Raw genomic sequence first — 26914 nt, 5'->3', positions numbered from 1 at the left:
TTGGCATGGTAGACTAATAAACTTCAATTAAGTTTCGATTACTCTTGATTAATTCGTTTCGTTCGATTAAGTTTCTTTTATTTAAGTTTCTTTTAAGTTTCTTTAATTAAGTTTCTTTAATTAAGTTTCTTTTATTAATTTCTTCAATTATGCTTCTCGATAAGAAATGCCTACCCCATATTCACACCCGTGCACCACACATACCAGATCAACACACCCGTGCACCACAGACCCCACCGCCGCCAACAGCATGGCACTTTTCTCCCGCCTCCATAGCATACCAAGGCAGCAGATAGAATAGGCTATCCCAGGCGGCCGGTCTGCCCGCAAAAGCGAACTTTGGGCACTGGCGAGGTCACGTGCCAAGTTGCGGGGACCCGGCCCACCATTCTCACATGGGCCCACGACCCAAATGTTTCTTCTGCCATGTCTTTTGTCGTGGATGCCATCAGAAAAGCCCGCACGGCGGCGTCCGACGCCATTCTCGACCGCGTGAGTCTCTACTGCCTGGCGCCCGTGTCGACCAACGCCCGAAGTCTCCGCAAAGAATACGGCAAAGGCGCCATTTCGGCGTGTGAAAACGACAGCGACAGCATTTTGCCCTGCGAGCCGCTCCGCGTGGAACATGGCGAGTTGGTGGATGCAAGCGGCCGCACGCGTTTGCTCAAGGGAATCAACTTGGACGGCGCCATGAAGCTTCCGGTTGCGCCGGCACTAACTTCTGCCGACGGCGACTGTTCCATGACGCAGAATGTGTTTTTCGACGGCGACAGCGTTCTGTTTGTGGGCCGGCCGTTTGCCTTGGACGACGCCGAGGCGCATTTCCGCCGCATCAAGTCGTGGGGCTACAACACCATCCGGTACCTCGTGACGTGGGAAGCCCTTGAACATGCGGGGCCTGGCGTCTACGACGACGCGTTTGTGGCATATACGGTGGAGATTCTCCGCGTGGCGCACCGCGTGGGCGGCTTGTACGTGTTTTTGGAGTGCCACCAGGACGTGTGGAGCCGTTTCTGCGGCGGCAGCGGCGCTCCCATGTGGACGCTCTATGCGGCGGGGCTCGAGCCGACCCGCTTCGATGCTACAGAGGCCGCCATGCTCCACAACTCGCCGCGGTTTGCGTCTCTGCCCAGCGACCTGGACTGCTACCCGAAAATGCTCTGGACCACCAACTACTGCCGTTTGGCGCTGTTGACCATGTTCACGCTCTTCTTTGCCGGCGAGACGTACTTCCCGCACTTGCAAATCAACGGCGTCAGCATCCAGACGTACTTGCAGGACCGCCTTTTTGGCGCTTTGGACCATCTTTGGCGCGCCGTGGTGGCTGGAGTACCCGAAATGGTCGAGTGCGGCTCGCTTTTCGGCTTTGAGCTGCTCAACGAGCCCAACCCGGGCTTGGTGGGCCACCCGGACTTGAATGCGCTTCCAGATCACCAGCAGCTCCGTTTAGATACCACCCCAACGGTTTATGAAAGCTTTTTGTTGGGCATGGGCCTTCCGGTCAACGTCGACACCTACAAGATCTCTGTCACTGGGCCGCAGAGAGAAGGGAAAAAGCTCGTCGACCCACGCGGCCAGCGGGCGTGGATGCTGGTCGAAGAACGAGACGCCTGCGACAAAAAGTACGGCTGGACTCGCCAAGGCTGGCCCGACGGGTGTATTTTCTTGGCCGCAGGCATCTGGAAGTGGCGCGAACACGAGTGGAGCAAGGTGTGTAACCTGTCGCAGGCGGCGAGGATGGAGTTTGTTCAAAACCATTGCCGGTTGCGCAAGCCGTACTACTTCAGCGAGGTTTCGCCGCGGCTTTCGTTCAAAACTGTTGATGAACGGCTCCCGCTGGTGATCGACAGGGACTTTTTCATCAACAACTTCTTCGTCGACTTCTACATGCGACACAAGAAAATGGTGCGTTCCGTGTGTCCTGGGGCGTTTGTGCTTATTCAGCCTCCGGTGCTTGAGCTCCCGCCCAAATTGGTGGACGATCTGCGGTCCATCATCGACGAAAAGACAATCTACTGTCCGCATTACTACGACGGAATGTCGTTGATGTTCAAGACTTGGAATTACCACTATAATGTCGACACGTTGGGCATCATGCGCGGCCGCTACTATAACCCGGTCTTGGGCATTGTGTTTGGCGAACGGGCCATCCGTAACTGCATCAAAAAACAGTTTGTCGAAATCGTCCGCGAGGGAAGAGAGTATCTCGGCAACATCCCTGTTCTCATGTCCGAAACCGGAATGCCCTTTGACATGGACAACAAGAAGGCCTACGAAAACGGCCGCTACCAGTTGCAGACTTCGGCGCTAGATGCCATTTCCGTTGCGTTGGAAGCGCTGAATATGCACCACACTTTCTGGTGCTACACCAGCATCAACTCGCACAAATGGGGCGACCGCTGGAACAACGAGGATTTTTCCTTCTGGTCGCCCGAGGATAGAGATTTGATGTTTGACGATGAAGACGCACTGCCAAGCAGATCGAGCCGAAGAAGCAGCGTCACTCCTTCGCTCAAATCCTTTCGTCTGCTTCGTGAAACTGACGGCTATCAGCTGGTGTTAAAGGCCAAGTTGAGCTACAGAAGAAAACGCTTAGTTGACAATGCATTGAAGTTGGCCTTTGGAGAGTCGCAGGATAAATCCGAATTGCAAGACGCAGAATCCACGGCCAGCCTAACTGACAGTTCGACTTTGATCAGCCTCTCAAGCGACGACCTTCGATATCGCCATTTGAAGAAGTGCTATCCGTCGCCAGATGGGGTTCGTGCGCCCAGCGCTGTGATTCGGCCATATTTGATAGCCACCGTTGGCCACGTCAAGTTCGCCGAGTTTGATCTCAAGTCGTCAAAGTTTACATTGACTCTCAATTTCGATGGTAAAAAACGCGATAAGCTCCCCACTGTGGTATTTGTGCCCAAATGGCACTACCCCTACCTCAACTATAGCGACATCCATTTGACGTCTGGCCATGTGTTGTACAATGAGCGACTTGAGTACTTGGAGTGGTTTCACCAGGAGGAGGACGGAACAATAGATTCTTCGCGGGCCGACGAGTCTCTCATCATCAAGAATAGCAGCGGGAGAATTGAGGACATTGCACCTTCCAGCAGCAGCAGACGTTCTTCCGTGGGGCTGGTTGCATAGTTAATTAGAAAACCAAGGACATGTTTTTGACTTGTAGAAGTTTTTGGAAATAAGTCCTTCGAATCTTATGTCTTTAAAAGTCTAACGAGTCGGCACCACGTTTGGTCGACCGCAACTCCTCTTTGATAAGCCCACTAACAAAAGTAGCAAAATAGTCAATGTACGGCTTCAAGCTTGTTTTTTCAAAGTCCGCAATTCGGGCCGGAGAATCCGATTCGTCTAGTGGCTGGCTTGAACCTCGATCGACTCTTTTCGCTTCCCATGTATCGATCTCGTTCTGCAACTGCGACAAGTTGGGCGCCGTCATTGGATTGAAGCCGTACGTGTCGTCATCGGGATTGCCTGACAAATTGTGTTCTGGGTCGAATGGAACACACACATTTCCTGTTCCAGGGTGGATGCAAAACGGCGACTTCAACAAGTGGATCATTTGCTTCGACACCTCGAGATCCAACCGCGGATACATGTAGTAGAAGATGATTTCCTTTTTGGCGTCCGTGAGCTGGCTCACCTGGATCTGGTTTTTGAGCACTTTCTGCGCCACGGCGTTAATGTCTTCCCACTTGGCTCGCGACGTCGAGACACTCTTCTGCTCTTTCCATTTCGTACGCAACGCATTGCGGAGACTCTGCTCGGGGAGAAACGCAAGGAGAGCCTCCACCAGATTCCATTCCTCTTCCAGACTGTTTCCGTCCGTGCACCACGGGTTTTGTTCGTCCAAAATCACCGCCGGGAAGTGCTGCTTGAGGATCTCAAACGACCGCTCCACGTGCGGATGGTACGGTTTCCGCAACCCGAGCTGCGTGCGGCCCATTTTCTGTGTTCTAGACCCAAGTACGTCGAGATACTCGACAACGGCTTTACGGGCCGACTCGTCTAGGTGGCGAGCTCTCTCATCACTGATCCAGCAATGTGCACCTCTTCTTCCCGAGAACACCCACACCATGTGGTCAAAACCAAAGTCGTCTTTCAACGCGGCCAGAATGATTTTCGTGGCCACCTGGATAAATTTCCAGCATTTGGTGCAAATGTCTGTTTTCGAGCAGCACGTTCTGATCTCGTCGTAGTCGGTCAAATCAATGTCGAACACCAACTCTTTGGAAAGAGGCCGCATGGCACTTTTGGGCAAGTTCTTTCTTTCCTTGGGATTCACCGAGTAGACGGCTCCCACTTCGAAACGCGTGGGATTTGCCGCAACAACAGCCTTTTTGAACTCTTCTGCCGACGCGTAAGAATTGTACCGTTGGTACGCCCCCAGCCGAAACTCGTAGGCGAATTCTCTCATGGTGAAGTCTTTTGTGGCTTTGGGCGAATGGCTCAACCACTGGAAAATGCTTTTGAAAGGAAGAAGTCGGTCGTAGTAGAAAAGCATGTCCGCCGACGAAGGGCGGCCTTTCCCTTTTTGCTCAGGAGGCGTTGCAGTATTTTCTTCAGAGGTCATATAGTGGTTTTGGACTTTTCATAAAAGCGATCTTGAGACGCGTAGGTGAAGTAGTCACGTGATCAAGAATTTTATATATCTATACCGACTGAATTACTTTAGGGGATAGAGGTGGAAGGGCTGTTTACATTTTTAAGTTTCTCTTTTAATTTTTTTTTTTCGAGTTTTTGTAAGGAATGGATTTATTGTAGGCAATATCTGCGATTGAAGATGCGCGTTTGTTGAGATGAGAAGTGAGGTATGTGGTTTCGGTTCTTTATAACTTTTATATAATTTTACCTTTTTATTTCTTTTGCATTTTGAATTTTATGGCTCAGGATGTTTTTTGAACATTGGCGACAGTACTGTATTGTGCATGTTAGTGGTAGTCCATCACTGATTGAATCTTTAATACCAAAAGCAAATGCATCAATTTCTACTGAAGAAGGAAACCCACTTCTACTTGATAATAGTTCTGTTGACTAAGGAAGAATCAGCCTTAACGCAAATTACATCTAGCAACCAATTCTGTTCAACCTGCTCAGACAAATCTGCAATGGCATAATCAGAGCTACATTCATGGAATTTCGACGTTTCATGTTCTTCCCACAGAATTCAGCTCGCTTCATCCACAAGTCAATTATGTAAAGAAATGTGTCATGCTTAGCTTGAAATAGAAGCTCAATTAAGTGAGGCATGGTTAATTAATCATTGAAAAACAGGGTAACTTCGATATCTGCAACTTTCGTTTAGCTGTTCGGTTCATCTCTATTTACTTTTGAAGTACACTTAACATAAATTATAATTATAATTTAACTATTAAAATTCTATTGATGGTGAATTTGAAGATCTCTTTTCGACATTTTCGATATTCTCGTTCTGGCTGAGATTAAGTGGTCTTGCATAATCTCCGTTTTGTGCGCATGTTGGTATGCTAGCCTTAACTATGAGAGCATACTAAAAAGACATGGCATATCATAAATCTTGAGAAAACATGCCCAAAAAGGAAATAGCAGACCAGAAAACTTGCATTCCATACCAAAAATCTCAAAATCAACTTTCTCTAGAAATGGTATAAAAAGGGCCTGTTTCGCTCTTGAATCTGATTTTCTTTCTTCTTCACTTCTTTTTCACAGTTACATCTCCCTTCTATCAAAAGGCTAGATCTGACCACATATCGAAGTACCCAAATCTCTTTCCTTTAAGCTCTCAAATTTTAATAGCCTTCTTATACTTTTTAGGATTCTCAGAAAGATAACTCTGAGAACTATTCTGACAAGTTCCTTTAATCTTCTCAGTAATATCCAAATCTTCAAGCTAATCTTTAGTCCTTAACTAGAAATGCCATCCAACTCTCAAGCTGACAGTATCGATACCGCTGGGTTTATCACAGTTGGGAGAAAGCAGAAAAACTCCACTGCCGAAAACGAAGAAAGGGTTTCAGTAAAACTCTTCGACTTTCTGCAAAGTTTTGCAAGAATTGCCGTCAACGCCAACGTTTTTACTGTAATTGGATTTGGCGAGGAATCATCCGAAGAAGAGGATGAAAAATATGAAAATCTGGAAGTTGATGATGTCGAAGAAGATTCCTCAGCTCCAGAACAGCCAGAATCTGAGTGTTTTGAGGATGACAAAACCTTGGAGCAAATCTTGGACGAAATGGAATGGGAGATCGAACGGGATATCGAAAGAGTAACTACAATTACTCCTGAAATCCCAGTAGAGCTGACTAATTTGTCCATTATTCTTTGGAGACCTACCTATAATCCTACTATTATCCAAGCAGGACCATGCAGAAAACCAAAAACGGTTAGATTTGCCGAGAAGGTCGAGATTTTTGAGATTGAAGAGAAGGACGAGGATCTCAAGACAGATGATACCAGGGAGAAGAACGGAAACGAGGACACCAAAGAAGTAATTGTGAAATCTCATAAACCTGAGGAGAAAATGAGAAAAGATGCTTTCCAAATAAGAATGGCATATGAATCAAAGAAATTGGAGTTTGAGATGATGAAGATGAACTTTCAAATGAAAAGGATGGACTATAAAAGGAAAAAGATGGACTTCAAGATGAAGAAAATGGACTTCAAGATGAAGAAAATGGACTCAAAAATGAAGAAAATGGACTACGGCATGGAAAAGACAGGTGACGGAATGATCATGAGGAAATACCAGATCAAAAACAATTCGTCCTTCTCTAGCCCAGCCAATTCTCGTCCTTCTTCTAGAGATCCCAATCTGGGATTCATGGCTCGTCCTTCTTCTAAAGAGAAAAAAGAAAATCACAATATCCTGTCTCAGAAACTCGTCTCACTTCTGTCTCCTTGAAGCATTCGTTTGACTAAAAATAGAATAGAAAACAAAAAAACAAAAGAATAATAGGAGTACATAGCCCAATAAATACTTGATAGCAAAGAAATTTTGGAGCCACAGCAAAGGAAGTGATTCAAAAAGAAAAATTCAATTCAATATTTTAGAGCTTTCCAAACTTCGGTTACTTTTCTGAGTTGCTGCAGTAAACATCAATCTGAAAAGGTTTCTGTAGAAGGTTAAATAAACGTTACAAATTATTAGAGGGCTTATAGTTGAGTTTACTCAGTTTTTCTTCATCCAGCAATTTCAATACGCTAAGTTTAAGGAAATCTGAACTGAATTTGACTTGTAAGTTGTTCCTAGTGATTAGATCTCATAATCAACTGAAAGTAAAGCTCAAATCCTCAATATCCTTCATTCTTAATAAGAGACATAACACCATTTGTAGGATTACAAATAATCTCGAAACGAGCCAGTTGATATAAGCTTGGTTGCTGGTACCTTCAAACTGGCGAAAATAATCGTATCAAGGCGAACTAAATTGGGTGGTGATAATATATGGGAAGTATGAATGCAACAGTATTCAACTTTTTCGTTTTTGGATGATTGAAAGAATAGCATTTTTTACTCTCAGATGAAATTATTTGAGAGCTCAAAGATCTTAAGAAGGGCAAATCCTCCATGCAGACAGCCAAAAGATATACCTATAAGTTATCTCGCTGGATTTTCTTGCAAAACAATATTTGCACTGGTCATTTAAACCTCGCTAACATGGAAGAACTGAGCCTAAATTAATTGCTTCCTGGTGATGTCTTACAAAAATGAAGTGGTAAAGATCGTGCTGAAAAGCCTCGTGATTGACAGAAGATAAAAGCAAAAGTACCGCTTATAGTCATATCCACTCTCCTGAAAGCAACAGGCTGTGCCCAAGTTTCGGAAAGGCAGTAAAGTTATTGCTTTCCGCGACTTCAAAATGTCACGAGTCAAGAGATTAGGATTCTGTCTTCTTTGAAAATACTTTAATTTAGATAAGTGATGAGTATAAACATTGCACGAATGTTTGAAATATGGCTAGGATTAATACTTGGGGCGTTGGATCAAGTTTTTTCTTTTGGCTGATATTTCTTTTTCTTTTCGGACCAGCATATCTGGTTCCTGTTCTAACCCTCTTTGGCTTGGAGTTGAAGGCTATGCAAGCGAGATTTGGCTACAGTATATTTCTCCTCTTGTCAGATCAAGTCAGTTTCAATTAGTCCAAACACCCAAAGCTAAAGTGCTAATAAGCGAAGTGGGGCCTTTGCTAAATTAAATCATTTCTCAATGCCATACAAAGCTGCTTCATAATTTGATTCATCCACTTCAATAACAGAACTTTCCTTCCTATTCGTTATGAGTTCATCAAATTTTAAGTCACTTATTTCAATTATGTACAATGTAGATTTTTATTCATTCCACCATTCATGCTGCAGAAATCTGCTTGGATCTGGGGGAAAAAGCAATTCTTTTCGAGGAAAGAAGAATGTTCTAGTTCTCAACACGATATTGCTTTTGGCCCTTTCCCTATTTTTAGGACAGTAGATTTACGAGATTCTACGGTCCAGCGCTTAAACGCAAATATGGCATTGTGCACTCCATACACAACCAGGCTGTGATATCAGGAACACATTTTCAGATTTTGCCAATAGGAGAAAGAGGAGCATTGAGCGACAATCAATTGAAAGAGAGACTTGAGCAAAAAGAAGATGTAGAAAAGTGAAAAGGCGCCCAAAAAATGACATCAAAAGTTGGGAGTCAGAAAAAACTTTTCTGGCCCAGAAGTTCAGCTTTGGTGAATGCCGTTCTGTCTGCAAAGCATCGCCGCTCGCTTGGACCTATCTAATGGAGTTCTAAATAGTAGACATACCACACACTATGCTACGCCTCAAATATATATAAGTTCTTGCTTTTTCTCGATGCAACTGGGTCACCGTCCATTCTTCATTACTTGAAGCATCGTTAGTATACACCAACACTTATTCATGTCTTTTATTTTGCCAGATCTTGGTGCTGCTGCATCTTTCTACTTGTCCTTGTACATCCTCTTCGTTCTTTTCATGACAGGCGTCGTTTGCAAGAAAGGTTTTATGACAGTGTACACTTTTTTATGGATCTTCGGCATTATCCGTACCGGCGGCCAGGTTTGCGCTGTCATGTATGCCAAGTTGGGCCTGTCCCACTACAAATTGCTTATAGCGTATTTGCTTTTGGGAGCTGAAGGGTACTTTACGTTGATATTGTCTGCTTTCCAAATTACGTGCAAAGGGCAAATCCGTCAGTTCGGTTTCTTGTGGATTTTGACGCTGGGCCCACCAATTCTCTTCCGCAAACAACTTACTTGGAGACTTATTTTTCATCTCTTGTTGGTTCTAGCAAATGTGTTTATTATCGCAGGCGGATCTATGTTGGCCAAAATGAGCAGAGAACAGCTCCAATCGGATCATAAATGTATCGAAGCTTCAAGAGGACTTCTCTGTGCTGGTCTTGCTATTTTTGTCTTCATGACAGCTTCAGTTGTGGCCTTGAACATTTACGTCTATGTCCAAGTAGGTGCTCGCAACAACTTGACAATTTGCGTCATATGTGCATCTCCATTTCTCTTGGTCAGAGGCATATTTGGCATCTTATCCATTTACGTTGCGGCCATGGATTATTTCGACAGGAGCAATTATACTGCTGGAGGATCAATGTCCCACAAATTGACCATTTATGAATATGTCTTGAGCACCACCATGGAATTTGTGGCTTCATGCTGTTTGACCTCCACTTTGTGGTTTGACAGAGAAGAACAACGTGCTTTTGAAAACCCAGACGAAAACGAGTTGAGTGATTTGGAGGATTGGAGATAATAGGGAAACGTTCTATAGACAGTGTTTAGTCTAATATAAGACCTCGGCAAATGAGAGCATAGTATGTGTGTCTTCTTGGCCGAAAGAGGAAGGCCGTCATCTACAATTTAAATTTCAGCTCTCAATCACAAGACTTACCTAGGCAATAGGGATGTCAAAAGATGCCGCAGGCTCCATTCCTGGCGGTCCTTCAATTCCCCTAAGTTCAGCCCTGCGGCCATGCACCCCTAAACCCGAAAATATTTTGTTTATTATTACGATCATTGTTCAGCTGTATCTGGTGGTTGTTCCTGCAGTGTCCTCTTTTTCTGACAATAGAAGCTAGATCGCCCAGCACAGAAGGAACTGGACCAAGATTCACGATACAAGATTATTCGTTTTAGCAGGGACTTTTATGTTCCAATTGCCGAAGAAACAGAAATGCATGAGCCCGGCCAACTATAAATAGAAGACAGGTGGGGGACAGCTTCCATATAAAGGACCCCCACTTATGGAGAACAATCCACAGTGATGTGTATGCACGCTATCTACAAGATTATATAAGGTAAAATTAGGATATAAGATGAATAAAAATATACTTTTGGTATATATCCACCATTGATGGATATATCATATATTTCGTAGCAAAACGGCTTTCGATAGCTCCATGTTGACATCATGTTAGGTCGACCATACAGAGGAACATGGTAGTCCAGACCCCGGTTATGGTAACTTCCAGATAGCTTTGTCGTACGAGATAAAGCCTACTTAAACCTATAAGAAGCCTGGCTTCCGATTGCAGTTGGAAGCCAGGAACCAAGAAGTTATGCTTGAATATACACTACCAGTTGTATTCAGAGCCTAACACATCATTATCCAAAATGTCAGCTGCTTCCGTCGCGAGTGTACTAAGCAGATCATTCAAGTACTCGCCTTTTAGGAGAAAAGTGAGCAAAATAGCGATGCCATGGATTTCAGCAATTGCAAAGTTCGCTTCGGTTTGCAATTTGCCTTCTTGTTCGCTTACCAACTTTTCGTCGTCTCTCATCCATTAAAGTTGAGTACTCACGATCACCTGAGGCCAAATCTTTATGCAATGTGATGGAACTATGGACGAATCCTTGGGCAAATTCCATGAGTCACTTAATCTTGTCGTCTCATCCTCTAAATTTCTAGCAAGTCTCGGATTTGGGTTACCGAGTGTCTAGATCACCGAAGATGCTATATGTAAGGCATTCGGTTATCGCCAACAATATTATATCAATGCCGTGATTTCTCTTCTCTCTCAGAAGATGTCACGACAGGGCCATATCCACAATCTTGATTGGCTTCACTATCGCCGTACGCTCATCTTGAAAGGTGAAGCCTCATGTATATAAGATCACTAATTTTCTCTAGAGGATTATTCTCCAAGGATCATTAAATATCAATGCTGAGCGTTATTCAAGGTGCCCAACCTAACTTTCCTTAATGAGATACAAGCTTATCCATAAGTGACTCCACTGGATTGGTTATCTCTACAAGCAAGAAAATCGGGTGTGCATAGAGCCTACACCATTGCACTTTGTACTTTACAATCTTGAGTACTCTATCCTATATGTAATCCACGTCAATGTTGAGAATTACTTACATGCAATATGCACGTCAAGAATACTCCAGAACAGTTCATCGTTGTCTTACAGAATCTGAAACTACATCGTACCCCTCTCTGTTTCAAAAAGGTTCACCTTGTACTCACGGATATATAAGATCATGTATCCTCTCTGAGATGGATTCCCTTCTCTAAGGATCATCTTTCATCTCCCGATGTATCAATCTCAATCAAACGTCACTTATGAATGTTCACTCCAATTACTGCTACTAAGCCACCTGTCTCCAAATCCTCAGTGGAGGAATCCTTTAAGGAATCCTCTCGTTAGTCTCTGATCTACCAGCTTCAATCAACAGAGTGTATAGAACTGAGTCTACTGCACAAAACACTGAACATTCAACGTTTAAGCCGCATAATAGTATTTGGATCTGAAAGCGGAAAATTGGGGTGCTTTGTAAAAGAAAAGAAAATTCAAACTTATAGTATCATATTAGCCTTGGACCTCTGTAATAGTACAGTGAATTATAGTCATTTTATTTACGAGTTTCCGTCCAGCGCTAAAACTGACGTAGGACATTGTGCAGTCCATACATAACCAGGCTGTGATATCACGTTTCCGTTTTCGCTATTGACGTCAAGAAGTGAAGGGAAAACATTGAAAGTGAAGAATATCGACTGAATCGGACAGACTTGAGCTCATGTCGGTTTGCCAAAAGAAAAAGCCATACAAAAAACTTTGTAGAAAACGAAAATTTTCGGCCCATGAAATCGGCTTCGGTGCAAAACTGGCTTGCTCTTCAAATCTGCAATATAGCGCCGCTCGTATTTGGGCCATCCATCTTTTGGCCATCTGAAATGTGACTTGCGTCACACATGCTACGCCACATCTATTCGAACAAGGTATATAGGCACTTAGCTTTTCTGTAATCGTTAAGAAGTTCAAACCTTCTCATTAGTCTTGCACCGTTAGAAAACACTAAGGTCAACCATTTCATGTCTTTTATCTCGCCCGATCTTGGTGCTGCTGCATCGTTCTACTTGGCCTTATACATCCTCTTTACTGTTTTCATGACATGTATCGTGTTCAGAAAAGGCTTTTTGACAGTGTACACTTTTTTATGGGCATTCGGCATTATTCGTTCTGGTGGCCAGCTTTGCGGTGTCATGTATGCCAAGTTGGGTCCATCCCATTACAAATGGCTTATAGCATACTTGGTTTTGGGCGCTGAAGGCTACCTTATATTGATATTGTCTGCTTTCCGGTTCACATGCAAAGCTCAAATGCACAAGTTTGGATCTTCGTGGATCTTGACGCTGGGTCCACCAATCAGGACATTCTTTTTCCGTAAACAGCTTTCTTGGAGACTCATTTTCCATCTCTTGTTGATTCCAGCAAATGTCTTTATCATCGCAGGCGGATCTATGTTGGCCGGAATGAGCAGTGAGCAACTTCGAACGGACCATGAAGGCATTGAAACTTCACGAGGCCTTCGAACAGCAGGCCAGGCTATATTTGTCTTTATGACAATCGCAGCTGTCTTCCTAAACCTCTATGTCTATGTCAAAGAAGGTGTTCGCAACAACTTGACAATTGGAGTCATGTGTGCATCTCCATTTCTTTTGGTCAGAGGTGTATTTGGTATCTTGTCCATTTACGTTGCAGCCATGAATTACTTTGACACCACAAATTACACGGCTGGAGACTCAACGTCCCACAAATTGACTATTTACGAATATGTCTTGAGCACCACCATGGAATTTGTGGCCTCATGCTGTTTGGCTTCCACATTGTGGTCCAATAGTGGAAACCAAGGTGCTTTGAATTCAGACGAGGAAAAGTGAATGAGGGATGTAGACATGCAAAAGCTATGGACGTTACTCGTTCTACTTTTAACTAATAAGACCTACAAACTACACTACTAACCAAGAAAGACCTCAATCTACGTCAGTAATCAGTAAAAGCGGCATTATTTTGGGCATGCCCTGTTCTTTGAAAAACGACGATCTTAGTATGCTAGCTAATCTTAATATACTAACTTAGAAGGCACAATGGAAATTTGTCTTTATTGATCTTAAGCCTCCTCTTTGAATTGTGCCTGGTCGAACGGTAAGTTTTGGTAATTCATTTGTTTGCTGTTTGAATGATGGGAAGGACTTACGTTGGCTAAAACTATTGAACCCACAAATCATCACAGAAACTCGATGGAAGCAAACCTCATTGCTTTAAACTCAAGGAAAACAAGATTGTACAATCAACATTGATAGGTTCATACAATCATTTACTGGATTTTGACATAATTATGGACATTAGGACGGCTCGTATAACAGAACTAATTTAAATGACGAGAAGGAACTAATCTGTACGATGGACATCCTAGGCCACCGGTCACTTTCGGGATGTGTGTTCTCGCTTTTACTCTAATTTCTCTTCATCCTGTCTTCATCCTGTCTTCTTTTGTCTTCTTTTGTCTTCATTGTCTACTCATTCTGGCTTATACACCAAGCACACGCCCTCGTCGCCCGCCGTGACGATCTTGTCCTGCGAAATGGCAAAGTCAAGCACGCCCATGTTGTGGCCCACGCCCACAAAGCCCTCGGCGCCCGTCCGGGCGTCCCACTGGTAGATCTTGCCGTCCATGCACAGCGCCACTAGCACAGGCAGCCCTGCCACAAACTCAAGGCGTGTGACGGCGTCCGGCACGTGGATGGTTCGGCGGAGGCGCCACAAGGCCGCGTCAAACACAAGCACGTCGCCCGAAACAAGCCCCACGGCCAAGAGCCCCGGGCCCCACGCCAACGCCTCGATCAGAAGCTCGGCCACGTCGTCCTTGTCCATGGTTTTCGCGTGGTGCACCACCTTGCCCGTGGCCAAGTTGAGCACCGCCAAGTGGCCGTCGCGCCCGCCCACGGCCACCACGTTCTCGTGCGCCTTCAACAGCACCCACGGGCTGTCGACGCCGCGGAAGTCGTCGTGCGCCCACTTGTGGAGAACCGCCCCCGTGTACCCGTTCCACTGCACCACCGTGCCGTCCTCGGCGACCGTCACAAGCAGGAGCACGTCCTCGGACGGCGTGTCCTGGAAAACGCCCGCGTTGCACTCCATCGTGTGCACAAACCCCAGCATCTGCTGCTCCACGCTCTGGCCGTCCACGTTGTAGACCCACACCAGGCCGTCCGGGGCGCCAAAGGCAAAGTACGGCAACCGCGGATGCACACACACCCACAACACCTCGTCCACCTCGTGCAACTGGGCAATGCGGCTCCACTTCTGGCCGCCCTTGGACGACCTGTGCACCTGGACGTAGCCGTCCATGTCGCCGGTCACCACAAACAGGCCGTCGCCGCTGAAGGCGCCTGCCACGACCGACTCGGAGTGGCCCGAAAGCTCGCCCACAAACCTTGGCGGCTGCGTGTGGGTGGTCCACATGTATGCTGTGTTGTCGCCGCCGCCCGAAACGACCATGGGCAAGGACGGATGCGCAAACACGGTAAACACCGAGTCCTTGTGCTGGTCAAAGTACGTCCACAGGTTGTTGGACATGTCGATTTCGATGGTGTCGTCCAAGTCGTCCAAGTCGGCGTTTTCGATATCGTTTTCGCCGTCGATTTCAACTTCGTTTTCGACCTCGTTTTCGTCAAACTCGGGCTCCATCTCCATGTCGTTGTCAAGCTCGACTTCCTCGGCAATGTCGCCGGCCGCCACATATTCTTCGTCTGACATGATAAAGAAGAGTGCTTAGTAAGTTTGCGATGGCGATGATGTGCGTGCAGGAGATAGAGAAGAATGGTGTGCTCTGTGCACTCCTCGATAACAGACCACGAGTAGACATGCATTTTGGTAGGCATTGCAAGACCGACCAAGTGGCCATTGAATTGTTCGAATATTCGAACATTCTGAACTTGTATTTGTTCGAATTCTGAACTTTGTGTTGTTCGAATTCTGAACTTTGTGTTGTTCGAACCTTCTATGCACTCCTGCCTTTCAGCTGATAGCAGAACCAATTGGTCGCTTGGACGGGTAATCTTCAGTGATGACAGTCTTGGCATAGGTAACGTGTAGGTGGGTTTTAGGAGGATGATCTTTCCAGGGTCATTCTAGAAAAATAAGTGATTCTGCAAAGGATCCAGAAGTAATCTCCAAACCTATTGAGAATAGGTACTCCCAGTACTCCAGTACTCCTCAGTACTCAATACTCCTCAATGCTTCTCAATACCAAATAGGCATTGTTGGCATCATTTCTTGATACTGGTGGAGAATAATTAATGGTCAATATGCAGTAGACCCTAAGTGATTCTTAACAAGAGGAGAGAGATAAAAAGAGAGATAAAAAGAGAGATAAAAAGAGAGATAAAGAGAGAAAGAGAAGAAACGAAGGAGATATGAAGAGAAAAGACAGAAGAAAATAGAGTCAACTTGGGATCATTAACATGGGAGGATTATGCGACTCATTATATCTACTCATTTCATCTCTCATTCATCAGACTATTCATCCGATTCAATTCTCATCAATGCCAATTTCTCCACTCCATTCACAAAATCTCAAGATCAAAGTAGTTTCATAAAGTTTGTAAAAACAAGTTCATGGACTTGGAGCCTTGGCTTGTGTGCACTCCCTGGCATGCCAATAGCCAATGTTCTTTGGAATTGTGACTGGGTCTCCTTTAAACCTTGTTAGTTACTTCATTGGATCTAGTGGATCATTGTATTTCTGTGGCTTTTAGAATTTTGCCTGCCTCATTGGCTGGATTGTTTCTCGCGCAGTTTATGTTCGTATTTAGAATGGCGTTTACTGGTTCTGCTTAAAGGTTTAAGAACTTTATCTTGCAAGTATCTTATTTTGCAGGTATCTTATTTTGCAGATATCTTATTTCGCAGATACCTCACTCGTTTCAGTAGGGGTCTAATTGTTCTTTTCAGTCGTTCATTGTGGTACTTAGATGTGCATTCATGCACAAGGACAGACAATTAGCTTCTGGAAATGTACCTAGGAAATCCCTTTCTATTTCAGTATTATCTTTTCGTATCAATTTGCCGTTTTGATCTTCTTTTTTTGTTTTTTTTTTTCTTGATTTAAGCGTCCAGCTTGCCATCATGTAAGAGGAGGAGTACGAAGACACATATGGTGTTATCAATTCTGACAATTTGATTCCGAAGTGGAAGAAAGGCGTTATACCTGACTGGCAGATTGTTTTACTTGAACGGAGTCTTAGTGATCAAAACATGTTTTTGATACGAATACAAAAATGACCAGTTATTATAGCTATTCAGGCAACGGGCGAAAGCAGCACATGCAAATCTGAATAAACAATCCAATGCCGAAGAGGTAAAGAATGTCAAACTTTGAGGATTATTCATCTACTCTGCTATTCTCTACTCTTTTTTGACTCATAGAAGGCTTAAGAAAATAGAAAGCTGATACATTCTTCTAAAAGGTCCTTATTTACCAATAGATGAATAAATAATAACCTGGTCTATTCAACACAAAACTAGGCTTGTGGTCATCAAAATGACAAAATTTTGTTTATATGCTTCTTTTTCAATGATAAATAGGTATACGAAGTGATGTAAGCTATTATTATGGAACCAATTGACTTAAAGAAGATTAAAACCAAGTTGTTTTTCTTGAATCCCTCTATTTGAGGATGGCCTAAATTTGTATCTTAGGCTGCTTTGAGGAAACTCTGCTGAAAACCTGAAATATACGCCTTTCATCTGAAATGTGATTATGAACCAAAACTTGTATAATTTTCATCTTCAGAATGAGTAGAGGGAGGTTTAATTGATGCATTTCAATCTCACATAATCTCTTGGTTAACGGATTGCCGATTTGTTCTAACGATACAACACATTGACCTACTGGAACACATACACAGCGAGCCACTGGATTTGAATTTATTGGTAAAACATTGAAGTAACATAATATCAAACTAAATTAGGGAAGTTCTCAAGACGTATTTTGATTCACCTAAACCAGAACAAGTCAGTCTATGGTCTAGTTTAAAAGACTCAAAGACTTATTCCTTGACTTCAATTGGTCCCGGAAACCTCTTGGCCTCTTCACTCTCGTCAAATGTAACAGTCTCGCCCCATTTATTAAAAGTGTTGTAGCCCCAGTTATTAGTAGCGTAGAACAGATCTCTCTGGTACGGAGCCAAATCCAACCCATCATGGAGTCTTTGCACCAAGTCCGGATTTGAAGTGAAATATCTTCCAAATGCAACAAGAGTCTTTCCATCATCGACGTCTTGCAAAAGCGTTTTGAATTCCGGAGCATCGTAGGTGTAATTTCCTGCCTTGATCACTATGCCCTTCCAAACAGACCTTACAAAAGAGTTATCGCCATAATTGTCTCCAGGTGCAATCTCCATAATTCCATTGATTCTGGGCTCCACAACCGAGACATAGGCAATTCTCTTTCCTGCTCTGGCTCTGTTTTCGAGCTCGCCCAAAAAATGGCCAAACTGAGCCACTGGGCTGACTCCACTGTCCTCGGCACTCATGCCCTGAAATTTGGCCCATGGCGAAATCCGAACTGCAACTTTTTCCGCTCCGATCTCGTCAATCAACCGGTCGATGATTTCCAAGGCAAATCTCGACCTGTTTTCAATCGATCCTCCATACTTGTCTGATCTTTTGTTGGTGCTGGCCTGGAAAAAAGTGTCTACAAGACATCCGTGTGCTCCATGAAGCTCCACATAGTCCATTCCGGCCGCAATGGCGTTTCTGGCCGCCTGGACAAAGTCATTTTGCACCAAGTCCTCAATTTCTTGCGTAGTGAGCTCATGTATCGGGTTTCCAGCTGCTTCCGCCGCCTTTTTGGACTCTTCGCTCACATAAATTGCAGATGGCGCAATCAATGGGTATCCAGCCTCTTTCATAGCCCCAGGTTGAGCCGTTCTGCCAGCAGGCCAAAGTTGCATCGACACAAAAGACCCATTGGCATGGATACGGTCCGAGACTTTTTTCCACGCCTCCACACTTTCCTTTGAGAAGATACCTGGAAAGCCATTGAATATTCCCGTTCTGGGAGACACCATAGTGCCTTCTGTGATCATCAATGAGCCTGCAAACCTGGTTCTGTCGTCACAATACTTGTAAGTGAGATCTGAAGGTGCATGGTTTGCTGCTGCTCTTAATCGAGTGGTTGGAGCATGAACAATTCTGTTGCTCAATGTGTGGAGGCCGACTTGAATCGGCTCAAACACTTTGGTGTTCTTTAAGGGCTTTGTTTCAACCATTGAAGCTACAGATTCGAAATGCAAGCTACCTTGCCTTTAAGTAAGCGAGACTATCAGTGCAAAGTATCCGACTATCATGATTTGTTATTGTTGTTCGGATTCTGTTAAATCCGTTGATTTGTCATCTGTGGTCCTGCAGTCGGAGAAATCTCAAGTACGCCGAAACCAGAATGATTGCCCCTCCTAGCAATAGAGGACTATTGGAAAACAGAAAAAAATTGATGAAAATTAGAAAAACATTCGAGCGGAGTTTGTTAATTCTCCGTTTTTCCTAGACCCTGGAAATAGACGAAAATGCTGCAGGTACTCAACCACAGTAAATTATCCACAGGATACGTAGTTTTAGCGTCTGTGCCTCTTGATTGATTGTGCCATTGTAAGCGAAGGATCTTTATTTTTGCCAAGCTTAAAAAGAAATTACAGGGTAGGCAGACTCGCTCTTCCACATAGAGTCTAGTGCTTGTGGTTCTGAAGAAGGTTAATGGATTATCCAAATTGGATTCATATTCACATTGTGTAGGATCAATGGTATTCGGATCCGGCGGCTGGTTTTACTAATCGTTTTAGTAATTCCAACAGCTTGTTACTACATTTTAGTAATCGCTTTTAAGATTTAGTAATGCGGTTGTAAGATTTAATTATCGCTTTTAAAAATTTAGTAATGCGGTTGTAGATTTAGCTACTACGCTTGTAAGTTTAGTAATATATGCCTTAATTACAACGTTCAATCGATCACGTAAGCAAGAAATTGGATCATCATAGGTGATAAGCTCTTGGTGTTTTTGTACTTGGTGTAGATCTTTTTGCTTCAGTGTAGATTTATCATGACTAGTCTATTTCCATGTAGGCTGATTCTTTCAATTACCACATGACTGACCTTTACAAACAGGAATCAAGATCATGTTGAAGGGTTCTGGGTCTAAATTAAAGAAGGGATTAGTTTCCAAACTCGAAGGTCCTTTGTATCCAAGCATAATTAGAGCAAGTGGGAATATTCCACTTATGGAAAAGCTTAACGTTACTATAGCATTACTTTTAGCCGATCTGGTTAAGTTGAGGAAATAATTGAAGCATAAACAAAGATTTTCAAGTTTGAAGAGTTTGCTAGCTTGAACTAAATGAAAGCTTTCAGATAGGATCGAAGCTCTGCAATTGAAGATAAGTCCACCCTGCCATAAAGACATCTTGGTACTATAATCGAATAAGGTTATGAATAGCCTTGATATCACCAACATTAGGCAGGACCTTAAGCGTTGGTTGATTAATTCTGGCATAATTTCATTGCATAAATGATACCTACTAGCTTTTTGATGAACTAAAGCTTAGAGCCTGTGCCAATCAAAGGTTTCCTCTAATCGTCATTCGCAACAATGCCCAAGAGAGACTATTTAACTCGTTATAACTCAATAGCAATTCTATCATCTAGCATTTCATTAAGCCATACTTAGGAATTTAAATGGACTCCACCGGAAGTAGAAGTCCGAATCCATTCGAGAATTCAAAGTGTACGTAACCAGTAAAGAATCCTAAGCCAAAGGCACAATATCAGTATATATAAACGTAACCCCATCGTATAAACTTTTCTCCTGGTATAATACATAATCCACCGTATAAAACATAACCCCATGCATGACTGAACTCCACGAAATATAAGACATAACACCATCATAGAAAACATTGCCCATGTAAAACACAACTTTATCGCATTCCCAGATATATCAGAACTTTCCGTCACATTACAAGACCAAAGCACTCATTCCCAACAAAAAGACCAAAAGTGCCTTGGTGGTCACCTTGGCTCCTGCACTTTTGTACACCATATCTTGCATCACTTCCACAAATAATCCATCTTCTGTACAACTGTACTTTTGGTTCTCTTCCAACTTGTAAGTAGTGTCGTTGCAAGATATACGTGTCGAGCCGTGTGATTTCATCTTGGGTATCACCTGGATGTATATTGTTTCGTTGTCGCAAAGAACACCTTGGTTTGTCTTCAACCTTATTTGTACTGGTGGTTTGGAACCACAAGTAACAGTAGTGAGGCCTTTTGATGTGTTTCCATGAGAATTTGACGTGTGTGGGTATATGTGTGGGTATATGTATGGGAGTGGGAGTGGGAGTGGGAGTGGGTTTGGGTGTGAGTTTGGGTGTGAGTTTGGGTGTGAGTTTGGGTGTGGGTGTGATTTCGGGTGTGAATGTCCATGTCCTGTCATTCTTGTTGTACTATATTGTATGTATACTTTTTTCTAGTTTTATATGATGCCGATAAACTCGCATGCATGACAGAGCCGTGCATAAGTGGCGCATGAATACAAAAGAATGAGTGCTATCGTCATGATTTCTAATTTTAATACTCATAAGCCTTGATGTTTTTGAACGGATCTTACCTTTAGTGATGTTGTTGTATATTAAAGATCTTTCCATGTATGAATATTTGAGTGTAGGTGGTTGAAGAATGAGATGCGGCTGAATCTGCCTATAAGGTTAAGTCATCCACTCATTTCGAAAGAAGGTTACGAGTGTTCGTCTGCTACAACAAAAAAAAGTTTAAGACATATTACGGTAAAATTTATGTTGTATGGATGGGTTTGCACAACAATTCTTGTGTGCTACAAGATTTGAAGTATCATAGATGTTTAACCAGGCTGACTCTTGCTATGCACACCAATGTATGCAAAGCATAGTCCTATTCTTGCCAACTATTCAATCATATCGAATTGCAAAGGTAAAGTTTAGCCAACACAGTAATATCTGGCCATACTCTGTTACCGATTCGAAATTTTGGGAAAAGATATTTTCATTCAGACTGTCGGTCTTAGGTCGACCATACAGGGGAACCTAGTCCAGGCCCGGTCATAATAACTTTCCGATATGATATGTCGTATGAGATAAAGCCTAATTACTAAGTCTATAAGAAGCCTGGCTTCCGGTTGTAGTTGACCAGTAGCCAAGAAGTTATACTTGAATACACTACCAGTTGTATTCAGAACCTAACAGCTATCATATCAGTATATACATAACCATAAAACGTATCTCCTAGTATAAAACATAACCCCAAGCTTGACACAACTCCACAAAATATAAGACATAACACCGTCATACCCCAATGCAGAACACACCTTATCACGCATTCCCAGATCACATTATCCAGAAACATCATTTCCCATTACTAAACCAAAGCACTCATTCCCAACAAAAAGACCAAAAGTGTCTTAGTCGTCACCTTGGCTCCTCCACTTTTGTACACCATGTCTTTCATCACCTCAACAAAAAGTTTATCTTCTGTGCATTTGTACCTTTGGTTCTCTTCTAACTTGTAAGTAGCATTGTTGCAAGATATAGATGTCGAGCCGTGTGTTTTCATCTTGGGCACCACTTGGATGTATATTGTTGTATTGTCACAAAGAACACTTTGGTTTGTCTCCAACCATATTGGTACTGGTGCTTGGAAACCACAATGAACATAAGCAGGACTGGTTGGTGGAGCCTCCTGAGACATCTTATGTGAATTTTTCTTCAATTCTCATTTGTGGCACTTTACTTGTATTTATACTTCCATCTACGTTAATGGGGCGGACAATTTCGCATGCATGACAGAGCCGTGCGTAAGTGGGCGCATGAATCAAAACGAATGAGTTATCGTTATCTCTTTCTTTTTTTATTTCAGTTCTTCATGATTTCTATGTTTTTATCTGGATCTTGCCTTTGATGTTATTGTTGTACTTTTTTTGGGGATCGTTCCATGTAATTGTGTTTTAGGTGGTTGAAGAATTAGATGCGGCTGAATATACCTATCTAACCTTGTTTTCTAGAAAGTGTCACAAATATTCGTCCGTTATATCAATGACAGAATGTAGACAGGTGCGGTGAACTTGATGTTATATGGATAAATTTGCACAACATTTTTTGTCGACAAGATTCATAATAATTTAGGAGTTACTCGACTAGAGGCTCCTTTGCTAAACTACACACACCAATGTATACAAAGCATCTTTCTCGATAATCCACTACTTGCTAACTATGAACTATGAACATTAGCCAACACAATAATCTGGTCATGATCCGTTACCGATTCGAAACTTTGGAAAAAGAATTTTTCATTCAGCTGTCGGTTCGACAACAATTTAGCACCTTCTATTTTTGATTACAAGTTTCAATGTCTACTCAATCCTTAATAATATTGTTAGTGCAAATGGTGATGTATGAACAAACACCTTAACCGGACCGATTGGGAATATAGTCTTGCGTCGAATCTACCCAATATGATTCGTCACATAAGCATGCAGTGCCAATCATATGTACGTATCTAAGTCATATACCAATACTACAAAATTATTATGTATTAGTTCCTTCCAGTTTGTATTTCTGATTTAGAAGGCAAATCGCGTACTGGACTAGGATGACTCTTCAACTTTTGCCGAATTAAGACACTAGTAGTGACAGACGGCGTGCATAAAAAGAAAACTACGCATCTCGTAAGCCGGTGATCAACTCTTCTCTCGCATACAGAACACTCACAAGCACACGGAAGAATGCAATTTTGACTCTTCTACCTTTCCGATTCCCATCTTTTTGATGTGTCAGTTCCGTTAACTCCAGAAAACTTTCCATTGCTCGATTTCAATGTTATTCGGTGATTGGTCTTCTTTTCTTGGCACATCATAATTACGAAGACGCGGCTCCGAATATATCATTCACGCATGCGTCAATGCCTACGCCCATAAAAGACCAGCATTTCCCGTTTCAATGATCTTTTAAACACATAGAGTTTCGTCTTTTCCATGCGGGCAGCCTTTTTTCTTTCCGTCATCGCGGCTAGATTGGCCTGCGCCGAGTCTTTGAACAAGAGTACAGATGTCTCTAAGCAAATTTCCGGTGTCTCTTTCGGGTCTCCTCCTCAACCGGTTGTAGCTTACTTCGGCTTCGACGGACCGGATCTTCTCATTCCTCCTTTCATGAATGCAACTAATGGCGCAAATGTCAGTCGGAACTTTCCAAAAAACGACTCGGAGTATATGTATACGTCTTTCACGGACGATCCAGTACTTGGAGAACAAAAGGTGGTGGTGAACGGATTTGAGCTCCAAAATTTCTCTTTTGAAGAGTACAACCCAAAGTATGCATATGCGGACCATATAGAGGTTGGTCTTTGCTTAGTCGACCATGAGTATTCTTCCGCTTATGGTATTTCCACCATCGACTCCTTGAAGAGTTCGGGATATATCAAGTCCAGATCATTCGCTCTTTTCCATAATACCAGTGCGCCAAAATTCGAAGCCAATGAAGTGTTGTTTTCCGCAATTGACCATGGAAAATACGATGGGCCGTTGGTGAAGCACAAACATTACTCTTATTATTCTTCGGATGCCTATTGGAAGCATCCGACTCTCGTTATGGATGGTATTGCAGGTTACAATTTTCTGTTATCTGGCCAAGTTTACGCCCAAATAACAGAAAATACTTGGTGGCTTCCCCAGGAATATAATGACCAATTGAATGCGTATTTTGAGGACAGATATGGGTTCAATTTGACCAACGTGTCCTGTCTGATCATGGACCTGACGGAGTACATCTCCTTTTATTTCAGCGGTGTCGAATACCGGGTGTTGGACTCTGCATTTTTTTACACGTCTCATGAGAATGGAACCACAACATGCGTTTTTTTGGGGCGTCTTGAAGTATTACAACACCGACACTTATCAAGTCAGTAGAAAACTCTTCGACCACCATTACCTCGTGGTGGATTATGACAATGAAGAAATTGCTATTGCCCAAGCTGCAACCAAATCCAAACCCCAGACAATCGAGGAAATGTCCACAGGCATTCCTCTGGCCACCCCAGCGAAATACTATAGCTACTCCTCGTTGGAAAGAAAGACAGTAATTCTCAGTGACTCGCAGTTCTATTATACAACAACGGCCCATCCAACTTACTCAATGTACACAGGCCAAAGGTTGGGCTGGAGTGCCACCGAGTCATTTTATTCGTCTCAAACGAGTTCTTCCACTCCTTCTGATTCCGTTACATCGGCAAAGCCAACTGCATCTTCGACGGCTAGTAATAGCACAAAAGCCAGTTCTTCGTCTAAAGGAGCAGGAACTCTGAAAACGGCTGGCGCTCTCACTTTTGTTGGTCTTCTTAGTGCGATGATCATATTTTAGGTTCAATAATGAAATAAAGAGATAGGCGTCAGGAGAGATGCTTTGGTAGTGATTTAATCAGATGCTTATTCGTAGTGTATAGCTCTTCAGATCTATTTCCTTCCTTGTATTTAGTAGATGATCATTGACAAAGCCGAGAAAAAATGGGAATGTCTTGTAACGCTTAGTGTACGGGTGGAATCAGGTGTAGTCGATCGTCTAGAAAGATCTAAATTATCCATCTGTCGGGAAAGTGAAACCAATTTCGCCAGCATTCAGGCACTAATAGCATCTTGTAGGTGACATGCAGTTGGCTTTTGTTATGATCAATCGTCAGAGTGTAGATTGGACTGAGCGAACGCCTCCGTTCTTCTTAGAATTGCATTGTCCCAATGGAAAACCACCTTAGTCCATAAGCCTTTTGTGTAAGGTTCTATTAATGATTCTACAGTTTCCACTCATGAAAAATATCCAAGATCCGTTTAGTTTCCCGGATCAGTTCTAGTGTGCCAGCATTATAATCCCATTCCGGTGATCATCTCCAACTGGCTCTGGAGATCGGATTCTGCCAACTTCGAGGCTTCTGCTTCCTTTTCGTCTCGCTTCAAATCCTCTCGAAGTACCTTTGCATCCAAAGCATTTACCTCTTTTCGTTTTTGATCCTTCTTGACCAACTCTGCATGGATGGATGTCACACTAGTCATGTCTCGGTTCAACTTCTCGATATGCGCCTTGGCATTTTTGGACTTTTGTTTGAGTTTGGCTTTCAGCAACGGCTTTTCTGCTCTCTTTTTGCCCACACGGCCCGATCTTTGTTCTGCTTTTGCCATCGGAGATCCAAATAAAAAATATGTCTGATTCTATCTGTATTTGCAAGATGGCGTGTCACGTGCTCCCTCCAACCATGAGAAAAAATGTCCGATGAGCATCAATCGATAAAAGTCAGTACAGACTACTATCAGAATGGTTTCTACACACAATCGTGACAAACCTTGGGACACGCCAGACATCGACAAATGGAAGGTTGAAGAATTCAAACCTGAAGACAATGCCTCGGGCCAGCCTTTCGCCGAGGAATCTTCGTTCATGACCCTTTTCCCCAAGTACAGAGAAACGTATTTGCGGTCGATATGGAGTGAGGTGACGAAAGCCCTAGACAGTCATCATATTGCGTGCCAGTTGGACTTGGTGGAAGGCTCGATGACTGTGAAAACAACCAGAAAAACCTTCGACCCAGCCATGATTTTGAAAGCGCGGGACTTGATCAAGCTTTTGGCCAGATCTGTGCCTTTCCCTCAGGCGGTGAAGATTTTGCAAGATGACATTGCGTGCGATGTGATCAAAATCGGCAACTTTGTCAGCAACAAGGAACGTTTCACCAAGAGAAGACAACGGTTGGTCGGTCCAAACGGAAACACTTTGAAGGCATTGGAGTTGCTCACGAAATGTTACATTTTGGTGCAAGGTAACACTGTCAGTGCCATGGGCCCATACAAGGGATTGAAGGAGGTCAGAAGAGTGGTGGAGGATTGCATGAAGAACGTGCACCCCATCTATTACATCAAGGAATTGATGATCAAGCAGGAGTTGGCTAAGAACCCTGAGTTGGCCCACGAGGACTGGTCGAGATTCTTGCCCATGTTCAAGAAGAAGAACGTTGCACGTAAGAAGACTGCCATCGAGAAGAAGAAGAAGGTTTACACTCCATTCCCACCAGCACAAACTCCTAGAAAGGTTGATTTGCAGATTGAGAGTGGTGAGTACTTCTTGGGTAAGCGTGAAAAACATTTGAAGGAGTTGCAAGAGAAGCGGGCCAAACAGGCAGAAGTTACCGAACAGCGCAAGGAGGAAAGAAACCAGGCGTTCGAGGCTCCTGAAGAGGAAGCGTATGAGAACAAGTTGATCGAGGAGACGGACAAGGAAAAGAAGAAGAAGGAAAAGAAGGAGAAGAAAGAAAAGAAGGAGAAGAAGGAAAAGAAAGACAAGGATGCAAAGAAGGAAAAGAAGGATAAAAAAGAAAAGAAAGACAAGAAGAGACCCGCTGAAGATTCCGAGGAGGGCAAGAAAAAGAGAAAGTCCGAGTAATGGCATTATTTAGCATGCGAGCACCGTCGCACTGTATTTTTAGCAAGTGGTATCCAGAACAGTAGAAGTTGGTGGACTCCAATCGATTGGCTGGACTCAACTGATATTGATCTGAGA

The 26914-nt window shown here is 43.3% G+C and overlaps 13 protein-coding genes across 13 annotated transcripts; 6 read left to right on the top strand and 7 right to left on the bottom strand. All coding sequences in view use genetic code 12, as the record gives it.

Moving 5' to 3' along the window:
- Nucleotides 1-426: 426 nt before the first annotated feature.
- FOB63_004306 (hydrolase) lies at nucleotides 427-3144 on the top strand (the record flags this gene model as incomplete). Its single annotated transcript, XM_002614832.1, has 1 exon — nucleotides 427-3144. The coding sequence occupies one exon, from the start codon at nucleotides 427-429 to the stop codon at nucleotides 3142-3144; it is 2718 nt and encodes a 905-aa protein (XP_002614878.1).
- A 73-nt stretch (nucleotides 3145-3217) lies between these two features.
- Nucleotides 3218-4585, bottom strand: FOB63_004305 (DNA primase subunit; the record flags this gene model as incomplete). The annotated part of the gene is made up of 1 exon (XM_002614833.1): nucleotides 3218-4585. The coding sequence occupies one exon, from the start codon at nucleotides 4583-4585 to the stop codon at nucleotides 3218-3220; it is 1368 nt and encodes a 455-aa protein (XP_002614879.1).
- A 1320-nt stretch (nucleotides 4586-5905) lies between these two features.
- FOB63_004304 (uncharacterized protein) lies at nucleotides 5906-6892 on the top strand (the record flags this gene model as incomplete). The annotated part of the gene is made up of 1 exon (XM_002614834.1): nucleotides 5906-6892. The coding sequence occupies one exon, from the start codon at nucleotides 5906-5908 to the stop codon at nucleotides 6890-6892; it is 987 nt and encodes a 328-aa protein (XP_002614880.1).
- Nucleotides 6893-8895: 2003 nt separating this feature from the next.
- Nucleotides 8896-9762, top strand: FOB63_004303 (putative integral membrane protein; the record flags this gene model as incomplete). Its single annotated transcript, XM_002614835.1, has 1 exon — nucleotides 8896-9762. The coding sequence occupies one exon, from the start codon at nucleotides 8896-8898 to the stop codon at nucleotides 9760-9762; it is 867 nt and encodes a 288-aa protein (XP_002614881.1).
- An 820-nt stretch (nucleotides 9763-10582) lies between these two features.
- FOB63_004302 (uncharacterized protein) lies at nucleotides 10583-10789 on the bottom strand (the record flags this gene model as incomplete). The annotated part of the gene is made up of 1 exon (XM_066102388.1): nucleotides 10583-10789. The coding sequence occupies one exon, from the start codon at nucleotides 10787-10789 to the stop codon at nucleotides 10583-10585; it is 207 nt and encodes a 68-aa protein (XP_065958284.1).
- Nucleotides 10790-12325: 1536 nt separating this feature from the next.
- FOB63_004301 (putative integral membrane protein) lies at nucleotides 12326-13174 on the top strand (the record flags this gene model as incomplete). The annotated part of the gene is made up of 1 exon (XM_002614836.1): nucleotides 12326-13174. One exon carries the CDS (start codon nucleotides 12326-12328, stop codon nucleotides 13172-13174), a length of 849 nt encoding a protein of 282 aa, XP_002614882.1.
- Nucleotides 13175-13814: 640 nt separating this feature from the next.
- Nucleotides 13815-15053, bottom strand: FOB63_004300 (uncharacterized protein; the record flags this gene model as incomplete). Its single annotated transcript, XM_002614837.2, has 1 exon — nucleotides 13815-15053. The coding sequence occupies one exon, from the start codon at nucleotides 15051-15053 to the stop codon at nucleotides 13815-13817; it is 1239 nt and encodes a 412-aa protein (XP_002614883.1).
- Nucleotides 15054-17347: 2294 nt separating this feature from the next.
- Nucleotides 17348-18571, bottom strand: FOB63_004299 (alkene reductase; the record flags this gene model as incomplete). The annotated part of the gene is made up of 1 exon (XM_002614838.2): nucleotides 17348-18571. One exon carries the CDS (start codon nucleotides 18569-18571, stop codon nucleotides 17348-17350), a length of 1224 nt encoding a protein of 407 aa, XP_002614884.2.
- A 1736-nt stretch (nucleotides 18572-20307) lies between these two features.
- Nucleotides 20308-20995, bottom strand: FOB63_004298 (uncharacterized protein; the record flags this gene model as incomplete). Its single annotated transcript, XM_002614840.2, has 2 exons — nucleotides 20308-20810; nucleotides 20950-20995. 2 exons carry the CDS (start codon nucleotides 20993-20995, stop codon nucleotides 20308-20310), a joined length of 549 nt encoding a protein of 182 aa, XP_002614886.2.
- Nucleotides 20996-21740: 745 nt separating this feature from the next.
- Nucleotides 21741-22070, bottom strand: FOB63_004297 (uncharacterized protein; the record flags this gene model as incomplete). The annotated part of the gene is made up of 1 exon (XM_066102387.1): nucleotides 21741-22070. The coding sequence occupies one exon, from the start codon at nucleotides 22068-22070 to the stop codon at nucleotides 21741-21743; it is 330 nt and encodes a 109-aa protein (XP_065958283.1).
- Nucleotides 22071-23352: 1282 nt separating this feature from the next.
- Nucleotides 23353-24733, top strand: FOB63_004296 (Eukaryotic aspartyl protease family protein; the record flags this gene model as incomplete). The annotated part of the gene is made up of 2 exons (XM_066102386.1): nucleotides 23353-24274; nucleotides 24330-24733. The coding sequence occupies 2 exons, from the start codon at nucleotides 23353-23355 to the stop codon at nucleotides 24731-24733; spliced, it is 1326 nt and encodes a 441-aa protein (XP_065958282.1).
- A 494-nt stretch (nucleotides 24734-25227) lies between these two features.
- FOB63_004295 (uncharacterized protein) lies at nucleotides 25228-25542 on the bottom strand (the record flags this gene model as incomplete). Its single annotated transcript, XM_066102385.1, has 1 exon — nucleotides 25228-25542. One exon carries the CDS (start codon nucleotides 25540-25542, stop codon nucleotides 25228-25230), a length of 315 nt encoding a protein of 104 aa, XP_065958281.1.
- A 133-nt stretch (nucleotides 25543-25675) lies between these two features.
- On the top strand, nucleotides 25676-26797 carry KRR1 (ribosome biosynthesis protein; the record flags this gene model as incomplete). Its single annotated transcript, XM_002614842.2, has 1 exon — nucleotides 25676-26797. One exon carries the CDS (start codon nucleotides 25676-25678, stop codon nucleotides 26795-26797), a length of 1122 nt encoding a protein of 373 aa, XP_002614888.1.
- Between the last annotated feature and the right edge of the window lie 117 nt (nucleotides 26798-26914).

This window comes from Clavispora lusitaniae, assembly GCF_014636115.1.
Source record: "Clavispora lusitaniae strain FDAARGOS_655 chromosome Unknown tig00000187_pilon, whole genome shotgun sequence".
In the NCBI taxonomy this organism is placed as follows: domain Eukaryota; kingdom Fungi; phylum Ascomycota; class Pichiomycetes; order Serinales; family Metschnikowiaceae; genus Clavispora; species Clavispora lusitaniae.
Note: the sequence above shows the minus strand (reverse complement) of the source record. Positions and strands in the feature narration are given on the sequence as shown.